At 34.8% G+C, this 27,266-nt stretch overlaps 1 protein-coding gene across 4 annotated transcripts; it reads right to left on the reverse strand.

The window, feature by feature from the left end:
• Positions 1-274: 274 nt before the first annotated feature.
• On the reverse strand, positions 275-27,242 carry LOC138138455 (protein spinster-like). Of its 4 annotated transcripts, none has more exons than XM_069058405.1 (10): positions 26,669-27,241; positions 8,908-9,104; positions 8,706-8,857; positions 8,150-8,353; positions 7,964-8,098; positions 2,903-3,164; positions 1,478-1,576; positions 1,241-1,421; positions 928-996; positions 275-836 (listed from the first exon to the last, which is right to left on the reverse strand). In XM_069058405.1, the coding sequence occupies exons 1-9, from the start codon at positions 27,000-27,002 to the stop codon at positions 929-931; spliced, it is 1,632 nt and encodes a 543-aa protein (XP_068914506.1). In that variant the 5' UTR covers positions 27,003-27,241; the 3' UTR covers positions 275-836; position 928. The 4 variants fall into 4 exon arrangements, 3 of the variants coding, with proteins under 3 accessions (XP_068914506.1, XP_068914505.1, XP_068914507.1); XM_069058404.1 differs by lacking the exon at positions 2,903-3,164 and adding an exon at positions 3,287-3,548; XM_069058406.1 differs by lacking the exons at positions 928-996; positions 2,903-3,164 and adding an exon at positions 3,287-3,548 and having other exon boundaries at positions 26,669-27,239.
• Positions 27,243-27,266: the final 24 nt, after the last annotated feature.

The following is a 27,266-nucleotide window of genomic DNA, read 5'->3' on the forward strand; positions in this document are numbered from 1 at the left end:
TCTTTTGAAATACTTGTTATCGTTAATGACATTTGTTCTGTTCAATTTTATGAAATTTGTGATATCAATATATTTTTCCAATATATTTTAGATTGATTTTGACCTGATCTAACCTTAGAATTCCAACAGTTTTTGTTTCATCTAAAATTACAGAAGAAAGATGTTCTTCAGTAATTTATCTGCCACATTTAAAAACCGTCACTAAAGTATAGTATAGTAACAATGGTTCCTGCCGTGATGGGGTAAAATTATGTGTTTTGTTATTAATAATACATTTTTGTATCCAATAATTTTTATTCATTGTTCTTTACATTAGTTGTGATAGTAAACTTGTAATAAATAAAATCAAGTTAATGTAACACCGGAGATTAAAAAAACCATCAAGTCCTGTGCGCTAGATAAATCATTTGTCTTGATCGGTTTTTTTACATTGTTTTCGGACATTACACAAGAAAATCAGTCTTTTTTCTGGCGTATAGGATCGCATGGGAAGCCCAGGATCGCGAATTACAAAACCATTGGAACAATTTATGATTAATAGGTCTAATACAGAATTTTTTAACCTAAATATTTACATAGCAAAATTACCATTTACTGCTACATTCACACATCCAAAAAATGGTTTGTATTTTACACAGATCAAAATACGGAAATCGATCTTTTAAGCCATAAACGAAACATTTCGCCTCTTTATGAAATTTTTCTAATAAATAATACGATACTTATACAAATTCATGGTGTTGTAGTGCACCATCAAATACCCCACACTTAATACACCACTACTCAGGAAGGACTTTCTGTTTCTAAACTGTCCGCTAGAAGTTGTTGGGAATTTCCTGCAATCAAAATCAGATGTAAGTCATCGGGAAGACCTGAGAAGACAAGCATTGAACCCTGCCACCTGACACATATAAAAAAATCACATACACTAGTCAGTAGCAGTTGTTTGATTGAACACCAGCTCTCCCTGGATAGTACCGCCAAATTCCGTAACCTCTGCACAATGCACACGTCCATTAAATCAATTCGACAACAGACCAATCAGAAATTGGCACAACAATCAAGCAAAATGCAAAGAAATACTTCTAAACGATTTTATTGAGTCGACTTACATGGTACGAAGCACAGAATAATTGATCAAATTTAGAGCAACTTCGTGGAGAATGCCGTTACTTTTCTGATTAGTCACTAATAAAAGCACCCTCTACTGATTCGTGTTAGTTATCTAGGTGATACTCACCTTGGATTGCCTTGTCCACTTTATGTTTATCTTCCAGTATGTACAAGGCGTTGACAAGGAAGAAAAACGCTCCGACGATTTCAACAAAACACGTCGTGAACAGGGCATACTGGAGTGCTTTGAATTCGTTCCATTCGCTATCGGACGACTTGTTGAGCAAAATTAGAATGGCATCGGACATCTAGAAAAGCACTTCGTGTCAAATCTGCCCCCGCAACGACAACACACTGAACTTACACAACCGATTAAGTAAGGACTTCCTGCGTCACCCAGGGCATGTGAAACCAATAACTGGAAACCTTCGGCGGTAGACCTTCGTGTAGGCAACACAATATACTGTAACACACATGTTTTAGATCCCCCAGTTGGAGATTAATCAGAGAACAAAGAAAAAATGTTCCCTGTGAAAGTATGGTGTACGGAAAAACAAAAAGGAAACCTAACAAATAAACCATACAAGTGCAAAGAACTCTAGTACAAACATACACGTCATAAAACGGCAGAGCCATAAAATATTTGATGAGAAATGACTGCAATGTTTGAAATGGAAATACAAATAAGTGAGATGATAATGAAAGAGTAATGTTTAAGTAAAACATCTCTGTAGATATGCGTCAGTTTCAGCTCGTCGTTTAATGTATTTGAAATATCAAATCGGTCGCATTTTGAAACTTGCTCTCACGAAAACAAACAGTTAGTATAAGGGGAAGAAAACGAGAACAGAAGTCTCCTTTGTACAGGGAAAAATAAATAAAATAAGCACAATTATTGCAGTCTATCTCACAAATTTTTGTTATTTATGGGTGGAATGCTCGTCCAAATCTTGGTATTGAACATCGCTTTTCATGAGTGAAAAAGTAAACGGTGAAGAATTTTTTTGCAAATAATTAGCACCGAGGATTAATTTCATACAAAAAACGTCACAATATAATTATAAGTATTTATGTCCAGCTTATGCAAATTGAAAGTTGCGGCGACTCTTAATTATCACATCAGTATCGTTTAAATATTTCTTTTGAAAATGCAATGTTCAACCGTGTTTACATAAACAAATGAAAGGTAGTTATTTGTGGGGCATTGAAAATGGCATTATCTGAAAAAAAAAATTGGGACTTCATTTACTCACAGGTGTTTTCAATTCTAATGATTTGGCTTCTGTCTGATTTAGTAAAATTTATCAAGTGTTTTGCAAAAAATAAATCATGCGTTGAAAGGATCAAATCAACTTGAAAAATTTAATAATAAGGAAGAAAATAATGGAAATCTGAACTTTTACATTGTATATGGAAAAAAAGGAACAGTTTACACCAAGGGAAAATAATTTTACGCTGCCAATGTTAAAATAATTGCGGTTAGAACGCTAAAAACACAAACAAAAATAAACAAAAACGAGAAAATGCAATTAATTATACATACATTATATAAGTTTCAATGAACAAAAGAAAAACACGATGCAAACGTAAAAATGTTAGGTGCAAAAGAATTAAAGCGCAAAGAAACAAAAAGGTAATTAGGAACAAAGAGATGTAGGTTAAGACAAAATAAAAAATGTCGAGTGTTCACCACAACCAACAAAGTACAGAGACGTGAAAAAGTATTGAAATTTTTGTATTAAAAAAAAAAAAAAAAAAAATTCGAACTGAGTCTGTTCTTGTTTCTTACCAGCAAAATATCACTGACAATTGACCAATTGAGATTCAACGCAACCTGTCCAAGGAACAAAAGTACGTAACAGAGGGCGATGTTATAGGTGACGGCGAAGGTGGTCCCTAGTAGTAACGGTGCTGAGATAAAGAGGCCCACCCCGCAAATAATGGGATCGACCTTCGGATACCGAGGTTTCAGTTTTTGGCTTAGATAGCAACCCAAAGTTAAACCGACCAAGCCCGCCAGCATCGTTATCGCCCCGAATATAAACGTCGAGCTGAAACATCACGTAACTACGGTCAAAGGGGCGGTGGTGACGGCACAAACTAAACAAAACAAAAACAACAGTGTATGTACAAGCCGCTGCCGTTGCCGCCGCCCCCGCGTCTCGCTTCTTACCAGCAGGATGTCGGCCACGATCGACCAAGTCAGGTTAAGGAAGAATTCGCCGAAAAACACGAAAGTAAGACAGAGAGTCAAGCTGTACGAGGCCGAGAGGCAGGCAGCGAACACCATCGGGGTTGACAAGAGGAGGCCGATGCCGCACAAGTGGGCGTCTATACGGGGGAAGCGGTGGCGCAGGTGTTGCGCCACGAAACTGCCCGCCGGGACGCCCATGATGCCCGACACCATCGACACCACGCCAAACTTATAAGAAACGCTAGAAACAACACGGCTAACGTCAAGGCACATTTAAACTATCAAGCAGAGGGGACGCTATTTGACATCAGTTTTTTTTGTCTTTCGATTGGCATAAAACGATTCCTTCGTGTCTATTTAGCATTGCAGTGGAGGAGGTAGCACACTTGTGTTTCTCCTCTAGGAAAAAAAATGCGTATCGAGTAGGTCCCAAAGAATGTTAGTGCTAGACCAAATCTTTGTTGAAGTTTGAGACCAAACTCCAAGTGGTTATACAGTTGGTTGCAAAAAAACGGGAACTGTCAGAAAAACTGACACATTTTTACAATTTTTTCATAGCGTGAAATCTTCTTACGAGAAATAGGTTAGAATTATGCTCAAAATTCAAGGACAATTTTAAAAATTATTTGATAGGTATTGTCAAGTAGACGTTTAATTGACAAACGGACAAAACCAAATTTACATTAGGAAAATGCTATTTTCCCGCTTCTTATTCAACGAACTGTACAGTTACGGTCACGGAATTTCGCCAGTCGTTGTGATTCAACTGACATTAGGTGTAAAAGAGGTTTTATATATGTACGGGGTGATCAAGAAGGACTGTTTAAGTTGGTAACACTGGATCGTATTTTAAATCGTATAACAGGAGTAACTAGCGGTTGTTGGTGGCTTGTCGTTGTTAATGCTATACCTATATCAGATATTTGTCAAATAAACCAACAAAACATATCCAGTTGCAGTGTTATAAATAACCGAATTAAAAATTTTTCTCAATTGTACTGCCAACTTAAACAGTCCTTCTTGATCACCCGGTATTTCTAACCCCACATTGGAATTTTTGACATGGATGTCAATTGGTCAATCATTTTTATTGTGCGTGACAGAATTTCTGTCACAAAAATTTTGAATGTCAGTCATAATGATAATAAAGCTTAGGCTACACAATTTTTTTCGAATTGACAGTAAAATAACTGACGAAATTCTGTGGCCGTAACTGTACTTCGGAAATCTAATGTGTATTATATCGTATGATCAAAAAGTCTTTGGATCGCGATAGCAATGAAATGTAAAAACCATCTACAGAATTATTTACTTCTACTGCCCGTAGTATTTATTATACATATGTACTTCAAAATAGCGCTAATCTGTCACGGAACTTATTTAAACATAAACGAGGCGAATAAACCCAATTACCATATTCACCACGGTTTCCATTACTGTAGTATGATTAAATAATAAAATTTTTATGTTCTCTTTGAAACATTTTGAATTACAACCTGCTACCTTGAATGTTGTCAAATGTCAAAAATAATTGAAATAAATAATTTCATAGATAGCTTGTTAATTCCACGGATTCGCAGCAGTTTTTGTTGACGTATTAAAACACTTGGTTGAACAATAAAAATCCCCATAATGTGAAGAGTGACTGAAGACGATACAAGTTGGCGCAACTGAAAAGACAGTTAAATTTTGCCAAACTGACGCATCTTCTTCCGAAAAAAAATGATTTGTTAACAAAAATTTTAAAATTGTGGGAAATATTGCCTCGTTTATGTTGTTTTTAAAAGCCGTTTCAATAAATTAAAATAAATCTACAATAATGGTTATCTTATCACTAACCTATTTCACATTTCAAAAATGGTGTGTGCCTACTATAAAACGGGAAAAATATTCTGTTTTGTAAATAAATATTGCGATAATTATTGCGCCATTCTTGATAGTGATAATATATGTTCAGTTGTTTGTAAAAATGGTTTTGTAATATGTACTAGTCCGGACACGGAATCTTGGCCACAACTGACATTTCATTGACAAATATGTGTGAACTGGCCGATAATGACATTGTTTTCCCTGCTTTTTTGACGTCACAAGAAAAACTTCAGTGATTTTTAATAATTGTCATTTATTAATGACACTAATTGGTTTGTATCATTTTTTTAGAAATGTCTAAAAAATGGCCAAGATTCCGTGTCCGGAAGAGTACTTGTATTTATAATAAATGTAAGGTAATTTTTGCATCCTTTTTTCCTCTTTAGCTTTATTATTATTTAACATCATTAATTAAGTGGTTGACTTTGAGGTTAAGTTTATTTGCAAAAATGTAAACTAATTTAACTTGAAATCAAAAACATATCTTGTTAATCTTCTTCTTAATTTCTTCATGCTCGAATTAAAATGGTACGTTAAGTTAAAAGGTGGTAAGTAAGTTTCTGTAATACATATGTTTCACTGATACTGTCCTACTGTTACGAGGGATTTTGCCCTTATTATGGTAATATCGGATGTTTTTTTAAATCTCAGCTCAAAATTGGTGTTGAAGAGTGGATTGTGAACGCACCACTCGTGTAAAAACGTAAGATTTAAACAGCTGATTCATCATCCGTAATCGACTCTTCAACGCCAACTTTTAGGTGAAATTTAAAAAAACACTCGATACCTGTCTCGTCTCGTTGGAAAAACGTCTCTTTTCTTGGAAATCTATGTTCGTATCAGATTATGTCATATTATAACAATTACTGTTTGCATAGCCTTCTTAAGCATTGTAGTTAGAAAGTTGTGAAACATAAAATAAATTTCTCTTTTATTTGAATCTAAATCTTCTATACTTTTTAGATCTACGGAAAAAAATATGTATCTTAGCTCTGTTTTTGAGGCATGTTATTTACGTTGTTTTGCAAGTTGTCACAGTTTTGTATCAAATATTTGGACAGATTTGTTAACAGTATTTGTGATTTCATGTGTTGGAATGTTCGAAAGCTATTTTTTCACAAACACAAAGAACAGATCACAAATAGATAAATCACGGTTGCTTTAACTTACTACAATCCAACATAGATCGGATCATTAAAAACAGATTTAACAGCGTTAATAATAATTAGCGTAAATAATAATGTAATAGGCGAATGACAGAAATATTTTCTGCAGGTTAAATTTTTCATGTGGTCATTTAACAAGAGTTTTATTTAATTATTGCAAAATATTTGTAACCCGATCCAAAGGTAACGAATACTGTAACATTTTTTTTTAATTGGTATGTATTAGATTAAGAATGTAATTTGAATCTATACATTCTGTTAATATCTTTTTAATGGAGGCGGTAAGTGTACGTTAATGTTGATTTCTTTTATTATTTTTACTTCGGTGCATTTCATGAAAGAATTTGCACTGCGGAGTAAAATATTTCATTCTTGCCTTAGTACAATGGCCGACAATAAAAACTGGCCATCACTTTTCTGTCACGTCAAAATCCAAATGTGTAATTAATGTTTTAATGACACTTCACTGACATTTAAATGATGGCTTACTTTTTTTGCCGTACGTTGTAATAATATGTCATCGGAACCATTACTTTCAGCATAAAACATCATAATTACACTCTAATTATCTGTTGTTTATAAAGTTAACGAAGTGTTCAAAGCCAATTCAAACTTGAAGTGGAGCTAGTTTGTCATTTCTCCGTGTACAAAACTAACTGACGTTCACTTAGACGTCATTAAATAACAATTTAAAAGAAAAATCGTTTAACACCCCGCCGATCGCTTTCTTTCAAGAACAAAGTGTATTTGTTTGGTTTTAAAACGAATTGATTTCATTCATAACACGACGCAAGAAGTAAAATACAGCGTGATCAACAATGACTGAATCTGTTGGCAATGAAACAATTGAAAATACTGGTGATTTTTGTCTAGTAATTGGCACTGACCACGCACTGACCGGATTTTTTAACTTGAGATAACATTAAAAACATTCTTGGTTATGCAGGTTATGTTTATACTATTACAAAAAAGAACCTTCGTTGGTAAATTTTAAATTTGCCAAATTTCATTGTTACCAACAGACTCAGTCATTCTTGATCACCCCGTATAAAGATCAAAACAAAATTTTTGCCGCATTTGACGTCAACATGAGATTTCGTTCAACAAAACAACGTAATATATTAGTTGATTAAATATTTTCATTTGGAACGCATTGTAGACAAGATTCATATTTTCTCGAAATGCAAACTTTCCTGTTAACAAATTAATGAGAAATGTTGATTATGTATGTACATACTTAACAATGTAATTTGTAGCGCATTAACTACAACTGTATAACGTAATCGCCGTAAAATTCGAGTGGAAAACGAGTAGCATCGCTTCAACCCTGTCAGCATAATTTATTAGGCGCCGACATTAATTGATCATATTTTAGAGTAGGTACATCGTCAAAATTCATTATCTTACGAGTGACATCCTTTTGACGAACTCCACGTTACATTTTTACAATCTTTTCAAACTTGGGACTATTTTAAATTTGAAGGTAATGAATTCTTGGAGCTGTTACTGCACGAATCTGCCAAATGTTCAGATCAAGGGCGCGTCTAGCAAGACAAAACGACAATAAAAGATGAACACGTAACTACTGATTGGCTCTCGTCTCAAGGCCTCGATCTCTTACCTTCCGATATCCACGTTGTTCGCGTCCGGTTGCAACTTGAGCCCTTTTTCGATGAACTTGGGGCCCCACCAGGCCAAAGCCCCGGCCACGAAAGTGACGCAGGTGAAACCGGCCGTCGATATCATGAAACTTCGGCTGTAACAGAGACAGTGAGAAGGATTGTCGAATGAAAACGCTGAATTTTACTTTTTGACCAGATCTTTCATGTCTTCGGTCCACGGTGTCGTTTGGATGTGACTGCTTCCCTCGCTCTGGCCCCTTTCGGGGTCTTTCAACACGAAAAATATGAGAAGAACAGCGATCACGCCGAGGATCGGAGTCACTCTTAGGGCCCACTGCCACTGTCCTAAAGCCTTGGCCGTTTCTGAACCTACTATGTAGCCCAGGCCACTGAAAAAATGTAAACATGGTGGTTTGGTGTTGTTTTTGGTGTGGTTTCCTCTGTCTCTTTGTCGGTGCTTTTTCAGGAAGTATAAAATTTTGCCCCATCAAAGAAACGAAAATACCGGAAATATGGGACGTCCGTGCCAAGTCGAGCCAGTTGATGCAGTTATAAACCACTCACTTATTATAAAAAAACGAAATGACAGTTGTCGCCATTTTGTCAGACTACAACAAATATTTCTGACTAACCTCATTAATAATAAAATTGTTTGTTGGTTTTTTTACGACAGAAGCTTGGTTTATCGTTTATTTATCAGTTAGCTCGACTTTACGTCGGCGTTGCATAATTAGTAATTACCTTCCGACAGGAATGGCAAAATAGAAAAATGCCAACATTTTGGACCTGACATCGCCGACGAAAAGATCACTGATAATGGTCGGCGCAATAGTGGAATAGCTCGCCTCACCAATGCCTACCAAAGCCCTGAACAACAGGAAGAACCAATAATTCTAAAACGAAACTGGTAAATTTTTCAGAACCTAGTCAACAAAATCGTTACCTTCATGAAAGAACCAATCAGAGTCATCAAACACCAGAGGAAGACTCCGAAAGCCATGATGTTCTTTCGACTGTACCTGTCCCCCAAGTAGCCGAAGATGGGGGCAAAAATCATATAACTCAAAATGAACGCCGTCTGCAGGAGGCCCCCTTTATCATTGGAAACGTGGAAATAACTCTGAATGTCATCCAGTATTCCTGTGAAAAAAGACAACTCTCTCTAAGTGCGGTGCATATTACGGTCGTAATTCAAAATTTTAATCAAGCGGATGCGAGTTTCTCTTGCCGTTGTTGTACGCGAGGCTTATTACATCAGGGAGTCCCTCGTGCCTGCGGCGTGACCCTGCGGCCACACGTGCCACTTCAAACGAGAACCCCACAATCACAGTTCATTAAAACAGTTAGCCAATAGTGTTGACACGAAGACAGGCCGAGATGGGACAAAAAATGAATAAACCATTGATTATGAATCGTTCCATTATGGAATTTTTTTTAATATTTGTGTTCCTGAATCAATCATTGCGACAGATGCTGTGTGTGCCACATGTCTTTTATTCAAATTTCAAAAAACGTGATTGTGAAACGAGACGTTGACACTTCACCAGATTCCAGTGGGTGGTGGGTAACAATTCCTCCACAAAAAAAAAAAAAAAAAACAATCAAACATGTTCCACAAAGCAGTGTGGAAACTACTCATGGAATAAATTCAGTAATTTCAAAACGAATGATATTTTTGTAAAACGGTAAAACAGATCAACAAATATTGGGCCGTCAAATAAATATATATTTAGAGTAGGCGTAGGCGACATTCCAATTCTGTTAACAGTGTAAAGTAATTTTTGTAGGTAACCAATTATTCTCTGGAGTTACACAGGTTACATAGTAAGCTTTTTCCCAATTTCATATTGTCATATTCCGCGGAGGGGGAATAGGGAGAATGCACTACAAAAAATAAAAATATTTTCTAACCTAATTTTATTTCGTTAAAATGTCAGACGTTTCTTGTGTCATTTTCTACGCTGGAAAAATGTTGCAAACAATTGAATTTCCATAGGTTGATCTAAATATAAATTTATTTGAAGGCTCGTTATAAATATAATTATACAGGGTTATTATAAATGATTGTAGTCGAAGCAGACTATGCCCATGTTATGAAAATTTTGCCGCTTTCACGTGAACTGTCAATTTTTGCCGCTGTCACTGTCATTTTTTAGGTGAAAAATGCTCTGATGAGAATTTTATTCATTTTTTTAAATTAACGACTGGATCCAAAAATATTGAGTTGTTTTGCAACTAATTCTAAAAATATTGAGTTGTTTTGCATCCAATTTAACTCCTGTGTGTGAAAGTGTGTACGCACTTATCCACATCATTTTGATGTTTTTTATATGGAGCGGCAGTCTTAAATAGGTATGTACAAGTTTCTAAATTACAAAAAAAGTGGCTACGTGATCAATTTGTTAGACCTGTGTTCAGAAAAGTTTCAATGTGAAAACTTCCTCTGTTATCGTAAATACTTTCTGGATACAACGTGTTGTTTTTTATTTTCTTATTTATTGGTGCTTATGAATAATAAATTAATGAATAAGTTCATTTTATTAGCGTTAAAATGCCGAAGAAATTGAAATATGTATCTATTTATTTATTATTTATCTCCTGAAATCTAATGTAATCTAGTACGTATTTACAAAATAAAAACATAGTCTCAAAAATATTAATTTGTAATGAAATGTTTACTTGCTTCATGTATATTACATAAAAAATGTGCAAAATCCATTGTGCATACAATCGAACATGATAATTTAATTACAGTAGGATTATTTATGATGATCGTGTTGAAACATTATTGGGGTTAATTTATAAATACTGAACAGCAGCACACTGAACCACATGCGTAACAAAAGGTGCTATTCGGATGGAATATAAATTTTAACATTAAGTTGAGCAATATCTTAGTTTTGTTCAAGACGTGAATAGTGAAAGATGGCCTTTACATTTCTTCTTTTTACTTTTCACGCCTTCCATTACAAAAGGTCTGCTTAGAGATTGGGGTCCATAACACAATTAATATTTATTGATCAATAGAATGCTCCTTTTGCAACACAGGATATTCCTGTGACCTGTCGTGTGTCACTTCTGCACAATTTCTTTGTATTCTTCGTTTTTGTTATGTAAATTTTGGAGACAATAAACAATTACATATTATATGTAATAACATGACATCAATACGAAAGGGAAATTTGTTTTAATCTTAGGTCTTTAGTTTATAATTCAAGCTTCTCATTCAACTCCATGGTTAAGCACGTTTTTGAAACAAATAGTTTCATCAAAATATAACTTAATTCGGAAAATACACAACTTGTTAAAAATATGAGATAATGATAAATGTATGTCACATTTATGTAAACTTTATTCTATTAATTATTTATGTGACGCGCTGGTACTATGGCGGACAATAAATTTAGGCCGGCAAATTTCTGACATTTCAAAAAAGTCAATGCAAGCGACCATTTATTGTCATTATGACTGATGTGTCAGTTTATCAAGGTTTTCAAGCTGTTTGGCGTTTCCTTCGCCCTTTTCGTAACTTACAGATCATGACGCACTAGCATAACTGATTTGTAGTAGTACTTCTCTCTGGTGCACGCTTCTTTTCCCAATTTTATTTTGATTATCGCTGTCATGATGACCAGAATGACAAAAATCGAAAATGGGGTTAGTTGAACATAATGCCAGCTTCACATTTTTATGTCAAGGCAATGACAGGCCGGCCTAAATTTATTGTCCGCCATCGTACTTGTGGGACGAGTGACGTAAGGAACGAGTCTCCATAAGCCAGTAAGCCCAGTAAAGATTACTTGCTAAGCGAGTTGCATACAAACTTTTATTTCCACCTTCAGCCTTTAAATTTCGTTTTTTAATTGTTATTTATGTTTATAAAAATTTTGTAATGAAAGGCGGTGGGGCAATTATACCTACGTCGTCATGGTGTTGAGATAAACAACAAAAATACTGTCAGAAGTTTTGTGAAACTTGTTGCAAAAAAAAAGAATGGCTTTAATCCCCGATGAAGACTTTGAAGGCGAAGTCTTTACAGGTCTCTTCTACGTGCCTGTTAAATATTACAGGGCTCTGCCTATAACTACCCATTTACTTAGTTACCACAAATGCCATATAAAGTGTCACAAACATATGTACTTAGAAGGTGGAAATAAAAAAAAAATAACGGATCTCGATCCACATACATGTATAGTATATGTAGTTTGTCCAGTGAGACATAAAAATCACTAAATTCTACGCAGAGAAAGTATATATCCTTCCAGCAGTAACATTTTTTGCTCTGAAATTATGCTCTAATTAATGTATTCTAGTGCATTTTTTAGTGTTGGGTTACAAGTCTACAATTTAAAATCTCCAAATCTCTCGCTGGACAAAGTATACATGTACATATTATGGTTTTCGGATATGACAGTAGTGAGGATACAAAAACCTTTAGCAGCAAAACTTTAGATCTTTTAATTGTTTACCCGACGGTAAAAAAAATTTTCAATTTCCATCATAAGAAATTTCCGGAAAAAAACATTTTTTTTAATTACATAACTTTTTCAAGGTCATCGAAAAGACCAAAAAGAAAATATCAGCAGAAATCTTTTTAAAACACTAATTGACCTGTCTTTAGATTTTTTCAAAAATTCTGCATTTCATTTTCATGTGGGTGTTTCCACACTTTTTGGACACAGTGTATGTATTTTTGTTTGTTACATCACCCTTTTTCAAATGTTAACATGAATTACAATGGCTGCGTTAACCATGGAATAAGTATTAGCGTGTTTGTACAATTAACGTGATCAACTTTAATGTTAATTTTACCAATTACACATTTCCTGTTAAAAAACAGAAAGAACAGTTACGTAATAACACACCCCTCAGAATCTCTACCCACAAATTATATTTGACAGGCAGGCCCGGACTGGCCACAGGGCAGATCGGGCAAATGCCCGATGGGCCGGATGTCCGGTGGGCCGGCCGCCGGTCTGACTCGATCGCTCGGCCATTGATTTTTTTGCTATTTAAAAAAAATAAGGAAGAAAGGAATTTCCGCGGATATTTCCAAGCCAGATGATCGACTCAAATTACGGAAAGCAGAAAAATTCCTGCCAGTCGAACGTGCAGATTTGTTATCATGTAAACAATATGATACGAATTCTTTAGCGGTGCGAATATTTCCGCGGTGGTGTGGGCGTGAGGGATCCTTTAGTCTTTTTAGTTTTGAGCCGCCTCGCCGGTACGTTCTAGAAGCTTTCTTGGTTTTTTGTTTTGCTATAGTGTAGACACAAAAAAAAATAGTGTTATATTATAAACTTTAAAAAGACATCGTTCCGTGTGCGCACAACAACTAAGTGAGTGAGTACTGAGTAAGTATTAATTGAGTACCTTATCCTACATTTATCTACTAGTATGTTTATCAAAGCAACAAAGCGTTATTTTCTTTTGAATAAATTAATATAGTTCACAACACACACCACGAATACATAAATACTTTTTTTGTTTAAGGGACTTGTATCTATCTAGTGACTAGTGAGTTGAATAATGAACAACAAAAAAAAGCGCAAACGGGGGGCAGAGAAAATCAGATTAAAGAAACAAAAACTTTTGGAAGCCAGTGGTCAAAAATGTGTCAAGTTGACAAGTGTTTTCAAGTGTTCGTCGTCTTCGTCTACATCTACATCTGATGCAGTGGCGGAGGTGGTAACTGAAGTAATTAATATTAACAGTTTGTCTCAAGATCAAGAACTGTCATGTACTGGGCAACAGTTACATGATCATATTGAAATTGAACAAGAGAATGTGAACACACACCATGCGCATACCCCTGCCCTTGATCCTCCTCATCCTTCTGCAAGCGAGCAACAAACTGAACAAGATGACAGCCATTTAGATTTAGATGTTTCGTTTGATTATTTTAAGCATCCTAAAAAAGGACAACTCGATTTTTTTTTTAAATATCATCCAAAGCAAGACATTAGTGCCATATATCGCAAAGATGGGTCCAAACGCAAGTGGCTGACCTATAGTGAGGAACAAGGTGCCCTGACATACGCAATAATAAACTTCAATCTGGTGAACTGGATGAGTTAAGTAGACACTTGTTAAAATTTGATAAAACAGCTACAGGTGAAAATTTGCGGACTGAATTGAAAAATTTAGCATTGCATTGGGATAAACTTAAAACTACTGAGTTAGAACATTATAAAATCTTAATAGAAGGAAATAATACTGAAGGCAATGACGAAATGTCTTTAGAAAACCGAGAAGAAGAAATGTTTGCGCAGTTTGCTGCTTCAAAATTTTGCATAGATTCAACCTGTTGACCAATGCCTACACTTTAATTGGACTAGCATTCAAATTTCTGCTTACGTTATCATTGAGTCAAGTTGCTTGTGAAAAATCCTTTTCTACCCTAAAAAATATAAAAAATCGCATGAGGAGCACCTTATCTTCCGATTACATACTTAAATTCTTTCATGTTAATGGCGGTAGAAAAGAATCTGTTGATGAATTTAGATTGCGACGAAATTATTGATAAAGTAGCTGAAAGCAGTGAACTTCTTCAGAAGTCATTGACTAACTAACTTGAATTATTAAAAATGACAGTAAATATGATAGACTACGTCCACTGATAGAATGCATTTTTTTAAATATCCTTAGATAACAAAATCCCCAAACCATAACATTAAAAATATTAAGAAAGTATCATAGATTGTGTTGGTAATATCTTGAAGTATTCGCGCCATTGATTCTCATTGGTTGTTATGAAACCCACGCGAAAAATAAATTATATGACATTTCAAATTTGAAATTGTCAGTTCTGTCAAAGTGGTTTAAGCATTTAGATTTGCGATTTTTCATCTTTAGAGCTTTGTTTCGCGATTCTCTGGTTTTAAAAGTTATTAGTTTTGACCGTGTTGCTGTTTTGATCTGTTCCGTTGCGATTTTTTGTTTATTTTTTTAAATTTGTGAAGTGAGTTGCTGCCTCAAAAATCTAATTACATACAAACATCGAAAATGATACAGAGGTAATTTTTGTTCATGCATGAAATAGGAGTACATATTAAATAATCTCTTGCTTGTGTTTAGCCATTTCCGAAAAAAGCTGGATATTTTAATTTCATTAGCCAGCTTTTTCGGAAATTCGAAAATGTATTGTGGGTTGCATTTTTTATTCCGTCGGGCACATTATTACTCGTGAAATACCCTGTATTAATAAAACGTAATACATATATTACTCCTACTGTACTGAAGTTTTCTTTCGTCTTTCGTCTTTCCTAAGTGCAAACATGCAGAATAATAATAAAACATCACGTGTAAACTTGCTCTTTCCATTTTTTAAAATTTCGCCCCGGATCTATTTGTTGTAGCGTAGAGTGAACATTTTTAGTAACATTTATGTCAAGCAATCTATGAGTGGACAGGGTTTACAAAATTTACATTTTTTGTAGTTATTTTGTTGCTTTCTTGTGGAGATTCAGTGGGCCGATTGTCTATAAAATGCCCGGGCCGGTTTCAGGTCCCAGTCCGGGCCTGTTGACAGGAGTGCACCTTTCTAAATATAACCCTCCATTAAGCTGTTTTTTCACTATCTGACTCCAAATTGAAAACACGTTTCGTTTTCCTGTTACTTTACCTTATCTCTTACGTTCAACTAAGAACTATTGCCTCTGATTATACAAACAGAACGATTTTTGTTTCGACATACTGTAACAGTTGCGGCAACGGAACAGTTTACATCATTATTTTTCTATTGTAATTTTGTAAAAAATCATTGGCGTAGTGTTATCAATGAACCGAACGTTGGAAAACGTTATTAATAAACAAGGGGCCTACACCAAATATTAATTTGCAAAAAGTTACCCTTGTACATACCTATTTCTTAAACTGTAAGTTTGAGTTTGCTAAACTTTTAATTTTTATTTATGCTGTATAATAAAACAATTATTTAATTTACAAAGCAGTTTTAATTACTTAGACGCTGATACGCCATTGTTAATAAACATCATATTGACACAAAAAATTCCATTTTTGTATCTACTCATACGCTCAAAATTGGTATTTCCCGGTTGTCCTCGGAGTGCGGAAACTACGATTTCCCGCACGCCGTGTTTTTTACTTTGCATATGCAGCAGAAAATGCAATTCAAAAAGGTAAGAGTAATAATAGCGCCCCTCTCTACGGTCGTGCTTCAAACAAAGTGCTCACGCGGGAAATTTCTTTTCCCGCATACGTTAAATAAATAATTATTACACTGCGTAAAGATTTTTAAAAACGCCTGCTATATAAATGTAGATGTAAACTGTTCTGTGGCCGCAACTGTACAAAGTGAGTCCATTAAAAGTGGAAATCTCTTCGACGAAACTCAATCTGATCGCGCTTCACTCATGAAATATTCCCTTCACAGGCGCTCTTCAATAATAATAATCAATGAATAATTCATTGATTTTAAATTGGCCTCTCACGATGAATTTCGGTAATGAAAGTTTTTTGTTGGTCCTTGCGCCCGTCACCCGACCCGTATATAATTAAACTGTGATAGATGATGCTGCGATAGTTGACAGAGGAGGGTTCTCATCCCCTTATGGCCAATCCATTAACTTATCGCAAACCGATCGTCTGGATGACAGCGATTTTCCGTCAAATTCAAGATGAAACGAGCTGTTTACAGAAACTTCCTCTGTCCATAACATTCGCGATGTAATTGCTTGTTTTGTGCTGACAACCACGAGGGTTGTTCTTGACAACCTCCATAGGGTAAACGTTGGTGACACACCATCTGCCGATCACGAGGGCAAACTTTTTCTCGCAACCCTCTTATTCTCATGCATGATATTAAAATCGAACGTCCGGCACGCAGCCTCGAGGAAGCCGCGGTCTACGCGTCCGGCATAAAAAATCGTGCACCGTAGGGTAGTATTTTTCATTTGGTTGCATTATTCTTGTTGATTTTTGCGCAACTACCTACTTTTAAACAGTGAAGTAGAGCAACATTTGCATTAGGTATGTTTGTGAAGAAGATAAGAACGTGAGAATGGAGATGACATCGATAATAATTGGATTTGCTCGACGTGCGTCATGGCAACACCTGACCCAGCTAGGGCGAAAAATTCAATTTTGCACCCCTTAAATTCGGGCGCGGTGACGTGGCAAAGCGACGATCATTTTCAAGGAGTTGATAAAAATTTGCGTCAGGAAGTAAACACAACATCCAAAAGGAAATTTCTTGTATATTACCACGGATCAGAGGATATTTTTAAAAAGATTAATCACGCAGTAAAGTCTCTTAAAATATTACACATCACGTCATGACAGGATTTGTAGATTAAAATGATTCAGAACTAAATGAGTCGCTCTCTATGATGAGATGAGAGAAATGGTAAATTTGTAAATTCGGCCCTGTGCAAGCCTCCCTGGGGCAAAGTTCAACAGTATCTCGGTACAATATAAATCAAAAGCGTGATTACTATCCCGTCAAGACGCCGCGCCGTAATCATTTTATGTTCACAGTTGAGATACGACAAAAATGAAAAAACAATGTGTACAAGAAAAAGGTTGTTGAACCAAATAGTCGGCCGTGACGTCCAAATCATGTGATTTATTATTTATTGACGGTTGCGACAACCACCGACTTGATGACATTTTATTGGGGCGACAAGAACGCTTCCAACGGATCTGCTTTTACTGCGCCCTTAAAAATAACACTGGTAATGTGTTACATTTATCGACAGTTGTGGTGGAAGCTTTACTGCTGTCAATAGGCCCGAGGATTCTGAAAGGATAATAATATCCCCGACTCGGCTACTAAAAACAAATCATTCAACGTAATCGTAAAACCCTTTCGATGTATCCATAAAAGCCATCAATCAACCGCAAATCCGACAGATCGAGGGAAAAAAAATCTGTTACTAAATACCACCGACCGTAAACGGCCGACACCCCTCGCGTCTTTCGACGAGACGGCGATAACCCCAAAAAAGACACAACGAGATGAGTTCTATGCATAGCCTGCCTCTTATTTATAGTTTCTTTAATGTGGAACCGAGAAACGGTGCCGGGGCAATTAAGAATGTTTTTATCGCTTATTTCAGGAGCTCATCCCCGGTGAGTCGAAAGTGGTCATGACCCCGAAAGAGACCGGAAAGTTGATTCCAATCGAAATATGGTACTCGTGAGAGGAATGCACCTCTATAGATGTTATCTCGAAAGTGGCGATTTGACAGAATGAAATGAGGCGTTCTGCCGTTTGGGTAATTACAGAGAATGAACCAACGTGCAGCAATGCACATTCTATTTCTGAGTGCCTGTACCGATAAGTTCACGAATTGACCACGCTTTGCTGCTTCTCCGTCTTGCCAAGCATGAGAACCATCCGTCCAAAGCAAAAATCTGTCCAAACCAGAATTCCGGAGTTCACGAAACCGTTAAAAATTCACTCGACGAACGAGTTGAGGTTGTTGTTCGCACGTTTAGGCTAATATCCGGTACGAAGGACCACCCCCCAATAAAATGACAAACACCAGATAGTATCACTTGATAAGTAATCTTGTTTGTAATCAATTCGAGTGTCAACTTTGGCAACCATGTGTACTCATAGATACGAATATAGCGGAAAGTATTTGGGTTGAGAGATCGCCTGATCCAAAACCCACCAATACCAGCACGCCGTGTAGATTTTAAATATTATGCATAGGTACGCGACGTGTAGGTTTCTGAACGATCGTTAAAATATACAATACCTGAGAGGTCGTTATCAATGTTTTGGAGTTGCCTACTGTGGTTCATAACCGAAGCAGGATGATTGGTCACCTGAGTAGTCACGCCACTCGGGAGATCCGTTTTATATTTCGAATTTGGCGACGGTCCAGTGAGAATATTTCTGGCATTTACTCGTATTTTATCGCACAATAACGACCTCGGCGTATTTGCAGAAGAAATGAAAAAAAAAAGTCAGTAGGTAATTCCACTTTCGTGCAGTGTTTCTATCTATATCAAGGTCTTCCCGACGAACCAAACCAAGGTTGTACGCCTATACCAAGCAACTCCGACAATGTTGAGTTAGGTCACTGAGGTCACCAGACGAACATAAACTTCACGTCTGTTCGGTTTACGGCTCCCTCTATCTATTTTGTAATTCCTGTAATCAATCACCGTTTTTTTTTCGAAAAAGGGGAGGACAACAGCTAAAGATAGCACCGATCGAATCCATCCCCGATGTTGCACAATAAAAGGCCACCAGATTTGTTTGCTGAATTATTCATTCCCCTCGCCATTATAAAATTTTGATAAGATGACACCCCGGGATGGGGTGGAACCGTTCGGAAAGTCACCGGAATAAACGGTCGTAATTTATTTATTTACACATCGAGACCCAGATGGCCCGCGTTACAAACCACCGTTCTATATTGTGCCATCGCCATGGGGGTTGCAATAAAACCATTAATCTTATCTCTTCTAAGTACGTACATATGATCAGGCGATGATGCACAGTTGACACATATTTGGGTGTGTGCGAAAATTATCTGGTTTAAGTGAGATTTTGATTTTTATTTAAACAACAGTTAATTGAGTTGTTTTGAACAATTATTTAATTTTTTCCTCATTTTGTGTCGCAACCGTGACATTGAGCGTCACCTGTTCTAATATTAATGTTAATTAAAGGCCAGGTGAAGGTTGGATCATTTGTAATTTTTTTCCGGTGACAAATAATAATCATCCGACAGGTGAACGTCAATGGAATTGTGTTTATCAGTATCAGGACCGCAGCAGCTACGTCACGATCATACGATTTTTTTATACAGGCTGATTCATCTTTTACCGCCGGTGGCAAAATTGACCTTAAAAATTATGATTTCCCTTTCATATTTTGCAGACCTAATTTATTATCCATAAGGCACATAATATGAAAAAATGAAATTTATAAGTTAATTAGGTCAAATTTTGCCATTTTCCCAATTGTTAATTGTTTAATTTATTCAACTTTGTAGCATATGCAGACTCAGGTATTTTCACACAATTTTACCATGTTAAATTAATTTTAGCGTGTGGTATGTATTATTGAAATAAGCGCATTTTGATATTAAAATTTGTATTTGCTTCATGATTTACGACATAATGTCCAAATATCTTAACAATAAGATTTATTAGAGGATTTTTACTGCCACAGCAGGGGGTCCTTTGTAAAATCCAAGAAATTCGTCTAAGCAGGTCAGTTTTACAAGGTAGTCATTGTTGGAGAAAATTTACAACACCAAAAGCCAACAACCATCCATAAAAGCAACTTTTCCATTAAAATCGATTTAATTCAAAAACTATCAAACATTTTTCGAAACGGATTGCAGATATTGATTTTATACGCCATTAGCCACATTCTGATGCAAAAATTTGAACATAATTTTTTTTTTGAAAAACAGTTTTTTATAAATATCTGCTGAATAAAAAAAAAATTTTTGAAATAAATTATACCGGTCGAAAGTAAATTTTTCGACAAATCAACTCTGTAAATTTTATAAATTTTTCTCAATTCTTCATTTTGCCACCGGCGGTGAAAGATGAAACACCCTGTATACCTAGTCAGGAAGTTTTCCCTAATCATCTGGAGTAGGCAACCCAACCGGATTTTCCCTTCTTCCAGAAGTGTTTTTTGCGGTGGACCAAATTTTCGCCTCGGTCAAAGTCTGCCAATAATTGGTTTAACGAACTTTAATGGACACCTACTTAAGTTGCGAAAATTATGAAGGTCAATTATTGAAAAATTTGTGTTGAAATTTTCTTCAAACTTGTGCATCCACTGAAGGGATGGTTTTAACGTCGTATTACGTGGCTATTACAAGATTTTTTTTGGACCAAAAGAATTCAGAACGTGTCTTTTGAATTGCACTAATCTTGCAGACGTCCATAACATCACACGCGGTCTTTTGTCGCTTAGAAAACCGGTCGGAAGTGGGCTTAATCGTGTGCAGGAAATACACGTGGCGCGAGACGGAGCGGATTATTATTCAGAACTTCCTTATTTAGTTTTTCTTAATGGACGATGCAAGAAGACTGCACCACTGTTGTATCAGAGTACAAGGTTTAAGTTTTTATTTTGTGGCAAAACACGCAATTATGTAGATCATAAATCCAAATGTTTTTGTTGCAAAAACATCAATATTTTTCAGTTTGTTGATAATTCTTGGGCGAACTTCAACCCATTTATCGATTCGTTGATGAACTTGGAATTCGAGCGAGATAAAAAAAAGACAAGTTTTCATTCGGTCTTATCTAATACAACGTTTAACTTTCGAGACCAGTCGCGTCCAATTTTGTAATTACTCCCACAATGATGTGCGAAGAAAGTTTACCAGGCTTTATTATTTTCTCTATCAGTAACCGTTATGTATTCATTATACTCACTGTGAGGTTTTTGTACATTCCGACATTAAATTGTACATCACAATTAACTTGAAGAAATATTTACTGAGTAGAGAAAACGATAAAAGAAAAAGTTGTACCTACAATGTGATAATTAATTCCACCTGCATTTTTTTACTTTCAAGGTTTTAAAATATTATTTTCAATGCAGTAACATTATACAGCCACTTCAGAAGCCTCTCAAATTTTTCATAGTGTCTTTATTTTGTATGTACCATATTTTTAACAAACTTTCCATGATTTTTAGGTGTTTCATTCTTACTGTCAAAATATTTATTTAAAATTCTTCCACTCTAAACGAGACAAAAAATTTGGTCTGATGTTACGTATGTATGTTTTCCTTTTTTATTATTATTTGCTAGTTAATTATTGCTGAGAATAGTTCACAGCAGATGTGACAAAACCAAATTGGCGAACGAGCAGAAAAATTGCACTATTTTTTTACAATTCTGAAATCAGTTTTCAAATAAAAATTTACACGTCACATCGAAAAGTACTGCCAGTTTTATGTCCATGAAATTCAGCTCTAAAAAAAAAACACCAAAAATCACTTGTTTTTCAGATTGCATGGCTTTTTGAATTTGCCCTTTAGATTGTTCCCGACATAAAACCAGTATAGTCCAATTTTTACCCTTTTGCGATGACGTCATTATCTAGTAACTTCACGTATGTTTGAGCTAGGATCAGAAACAAATTTGAATTGATCATAAATAACTAAAGTCAAATAATTTAATTTTTTGGCTCTGTAATTATGTTTTGAAAATAGTGACATGCAGCTAACCAACATAATGCGATTTAGCAATGCTCAACCCAACCTGTACGGTGTTTACCTGCATGTCACTATTTACAAAACATAATTACAGAGCCAAAAAATTTAATTATTTGACCTTGAGAGGAAAATCCAACGTGAATGGACTTTATAATGTTTCAAATTTGTTGACAATTGCTTCGAAAGGTTATGTTTGTAATCAATGTAATAAATGTAAGAAATTAAAAATTGTCAAGTTGACAGGGGCATAAAATAACCTCAAAGTGACCATCAATAAATAAACGTGCCTTTTTTTGTGTTTTTTTTTTGTTTCTGTCGTTTCAATAAAGAGAAAGCGAGGAAGGAAATCGTGACGTCACCTCAAAAGGGTAAAAACTGGACTATAGTGACATGATTATTTTTCGTTTCAAGAATTTAAAGTTGGCTTGAGCTATTAATTGTAGTTTTGAACTGAAAATGTATGTACAAATTCTAGGAATAAGTGTAGAGTACTCGTAAACTACATTTATAAAATGTTAAATATGTAATGCAAAAACAATTTTTCTTTGCACCTGCATTGCAGAATACGAAAAAAAAAAAACAATTCACTTCACGTTCTTTTCACAATGTCAGGACGTCATAACTCATAACAATGAAATGCGATGATGTAAAGTATGTAATTTCTTTATACGACTACTTAAATCCACATGTCTAATTAACTTTGAGCAAAAGTATCGCAAATTTAAGATTTTGATCAATTTCGATTACAGTACATACTCGTATTGCATTACTCAATCATCGATAAACATTATTTACTATAAGTTCAGTATATGTATATATGAATTTCAAAGATTTATTTATATCCGAAAAATGAATTCGAATATAACTGCAGAATGAAAAAAAGAGAAAAACTGTTGTGATAAAAATATAGAAAAATTTACAAAAATATAGCTGCATCCGATTATGTTCTTCATGTAAAAATTTAAAAATATCTCAAAACAGAGAATTTCTTTATGGATTTAAGAAAACGCATATTTCTGCAACTTTAAATGCAACAGCAAAATAAGAAATGCTGATGACGACAGTCAATTACATATTTTCTGTCAAGATAACTCAGTTGTTGCACAGTTTTGTAAATGTTTTATTTACTATCAAGATTACTTTATCTACATAAAGCAGCAAATAATAAGGACACAGGCTTTTGAAATATTTATATCAAAACATTAAATTATGTAATCGAAAATAAAACTGTCGAATGATACGGGCACACGGATAAATCTATTTTTCAATGATTTGCAGTAGTTATCCAAACGATAATTCACTTAAGTCTAGGCGAGACATGTCGCAACAACAAAAATCAGGTGATATTATTTATGTACATAGACTACAATATTACTCAAAAAGTGACATTTTTACTGATCCGTGCTTTTAGCAGTTTTTATGAATAAACGTAGTAAATCGTCGTTGGTTGTAATTTCATGTTGAAATTTACTTTAACACGAAAACATTGTTAATCCCTTAATCGTAACAAAAAAAATGTAAAGATAATTGTTAATTGAAAGTTACTTTTTTACTTTTAATAATAATGGAAAATTCTGTAAAACATGTTTACCTACCTAAAAGAAATGTATTTCGAGTACGTGTAAAATTAATTGTCGCCACTACAATCTAATCTTTACACACATTAGACGTATTATTTTTGTGAGCTGGTAAAATTGAGTAATACTAATTTCATTTATTGTGTATTTTTCACTTGAAATGGATTAAATCAAGTTATTTCTCGTGGTCCAATAAAATTAAATTCAAGGAAAATACAGAGTGATTCACAACTTTCCGACCCTAACGAAACTCAAATACAGCCAGCAATACGTTTTTCATTCATAATTTTATCCAAAAACATGAGTTATTTTAAACTTTTGTATGGTTTGGACATCCCTCACAGAAGTCTCAATTATAAAAAATTTTAAATGGCAGTAAGCGACAATATTTTTTATTTAAGAAACTGACTATCCATAACTTCATAAACTGGTGATCCATATGTCATGCTCTGTTTTAACAAGAAATGTTACAGAAGTATTAGAGCTTTGCCCAGCATGCGTAACCCTCGGAGTTCCAAAGTTCGAAGCATCCGAAAATTTTTATTTCTTAATAATAATATTATTTTATGGGAATATGTATTTCTGTTGACCAAAAATTAAAAAATCCCGCATCCTTAGAAAGTTGGTTGCAATAATAAAATTTCTGGAATTATACAGTATGTCCCCGGATTGAGTTTACAAGAGGGAAAACATTTTTATTTTTGATTTTACACAAAAACTTCAGAGGAATAACATTTTTTGCTTCATCTGAAACCCCCATTTCTGTTATTAAAAAGTCTTTTTCAACACAGAGGAAGACTTAACATTAAAATGAAAGAAAATGCAGAAAAAATATTTTCCTTTTTTTTTTTGAAAAAATCAAATGATACTTGAATATAAAACTATTCTATTTATTAAGTATGCGCCGTTTTCTGTATATCATTCAACCCTGTATCGAAGTTTAAGCTTCTGAACACCCATGCCTGATACATAACTGTTGGGAAATTTTTCATTAAATTTTGTAATTATGTGACAAAAACCGGTCCAACATTGGATTAAATAAATTCTTTGTTCTAAAGACAACATTTTGCAACCGTAATAAGTTGTTTGTCAAAAAACCAGGCCAATTGTAATAAAATTTGTAACATAAAAATTAATTCTAAGTTAAGTCCAAATTTGAACAAAAAATGTTAATTTAAGAATACAGTGTATCAATACTGAGATTTTAATAACGGAAATGGGGGTTTCAGATGAAGCAAAAAATGTTATTCCTCTGAAGTTTTTGCGTAAAATCAAAAATAAAAATTTTTTTCCTCTTGTAAACTCAATCCGGGGACATACTGTAGATAGTTTGAAATTAATATGCCATAATAACACTCTCAATTAAATCTCCACCAATGTGACTCAAAAGTGCTGAAAAACTATTGGAAATAATCAGGTATGTACAGTTGGGGACTCATCATTCTTCTGTCACTTCAAAAATTTGCGGTGTAAATCACACTTGTTATTTGTTATTCTTGTTACGTGTTTGTTGTATCTTGGGTCCCAGAACATAATTTTTAGTGTCAAAATGACAAATAAAAATTAACCAAATCATTTCTTGTAAACGGCTTAAATTATGCCTATTGTTTTTAATAGTAATATTTCACTAAAATGAAAACTTTCGGTACAAAATGGGGTAGGTCTTGTGTAAGTATATTTTTTCAAGTTCCGAATAAAAAAATTTCAGTCTTTAATGTACAGTCGCGGCCGTTGAAATCTCAGACAGGAAAGATTTTTAAACACTCTGTATACATTCCGAAATTTGATTAGCGTAAACAGGATTTTCATCAAGGACTACAAAGTCAGTGTCAGTTTTTGACATATTAGGCAAGAATCGCGCGTAACTTTTAAAATGCCGCAATTATTTGATTTGCAAAAATGTGTTGGACTGAGGGACGGTGTGAGTGTAAGAGCCATTGCGAGAGAAATTAATGTAGATAATGTTTGAGTGACATTTTGAGAAACGTCACTTTCAATACCATTTACAAAGCCAAAAGTTTAGCGTTGTCAAAGTGTCTGAGTTTTCAACGGCCGCGACTGTACATTAATGACTCAAATTTAAAACACAAATGAAACCGCCGACAGTTGATACTCCCTATGACATAACAGAATATATACAGGGTTATTCACGTAAGATGACGAGCCTGACCAGGTAAAAATACAACCCAAAATACACTTTACAAAGCATTCATTGTGTTTTGGTAGGTATTTAAAAATTAAATCAGGAATCCAAGTAGGTATTCTATTAATTTGAAAGGTATATCTGTCATTGCATTTTTCGTTCATAGAACCGATTTATGATCCTAGTTACCCATTACTTTTGTGATTTTAATTGCTTATTATTGTTATTAAATCATATTTTGCTGAGAGGTATTTTTCTGTCAGAACTTGACATTCGTTAGGTTGACGTTAAAAGCTTTCTATGTTTTATGGGCATTGTGATAATGACGGATAATGTAATAGGGATCGAGATTGCTTCGTGAATTGTCTTTTAGGTTGCATTTTTACCTGGTCAGGCGCGTCATCTACGTGAATAACCCTGTATAAATTGTATGTACTTCAAACGAACCTTCAACGATGGAAAAGTAAATACGTTTTTTTTTTTTAATCCGGTATTCTGATTACTGTTATTAGTGGAATTTCTTCTAGGTAATTATGTATTGTTGAGGTTGACAATAATGCAGTCTGTGATTACATAATAATAAAAAATTACTGTGTCATAGTTTTCAGTGTAGCTAATATTTGTTTATATACAATAGTAAAAATTAGTAATTGTTTATCAAAAAGAATTCATGATGTTTTAGAGATAAGTCATGGAAGTGCGATTTCTAGTTTGTAAAAAATGCACATCAAGTAATACTTATTTATCAACCAGGAACTTAAACGATTTTTCAAAAACTTATCAACAGCAGAAAAAGGTGATTTCTAGTTACCTGCTAACGTGAACCTATCCATATAATTAATTAGATTGACGAAACACAATATAAAAACCATAATCCATTCACGTATTTTCACATCTTTGATAGTCCTTTCACTTTGTGTGTTTTTAGTTTCTTCACTGGAACGTACAAGTTCTGCTCTGGAATTATTCTGCGTCATGTTATCACTTTCCATTTTGTTGATATTCTTGAGCACTAGTACTTTTTCGAATTTTTCAGACGGCATGACAGTACGAACTAAATAACCTAACTTCTTGACACATACGACCGGAATGAAAATCAAACGCAACGTGTTTGATTTCCATGTTGGCGGGAGCTTAATGCGCATGCGCTGAGAAGATGTAGATGTGTATGTGTCAGAAGAACTCGCAATAGTTCTTTAGGGCGTTCGTCTCAAAAACTTCTACCAGCGAAAAAGACCACTCACAAAAACCTCCGCACCTAAACTTTTTCACAACGGAACGTTTCTTTTAATAGGTTTTTCTTCGGTGCAAATTATCTTAAATACGAACAGCTGTAACGGCTGCAGAGGCGCAGCGACAGAGAAAAATGGTCACTGTTTTACCTACATTCGTCACGCACGTTTACATGC

This window comes from Tenebrio molitor, chromosome 9 (genome assembly GCF_963966145.1).
Source record: "Tenebrio molitor chromosome 9, icTenMoli1.1, whole genome shotgun sequence".
NCBI lineage: Eukaryota > Metazoa > Arthropoda > Insecta > Coleoptera > Tenebrionidae > Tenebrio > Tenebrio molitor.

Coding starts and splice junctions, on each gene's coding strand:
- LOC138138455 (XM_069058405.1), bottom strand. CDS start 27,002: ATGCGCATTAAGCTCCCGCCAACATGGAAATCAAACACGTTGCGTTTG. Junction 9,105..26,668: donor GGATAGGTTCACGTTAGCAG/GTAACTAGAAAT, acceptor CTTTTTTCACAG/GAATACTGGATGACATTCAG. Junction 8,858..8,907: donor TGATTGGTTCTTTCATGAAG/GTAACGATTTTG, acceptor GTTTCGTTTTAG/AATTATTGGTTCTTCCTGTT.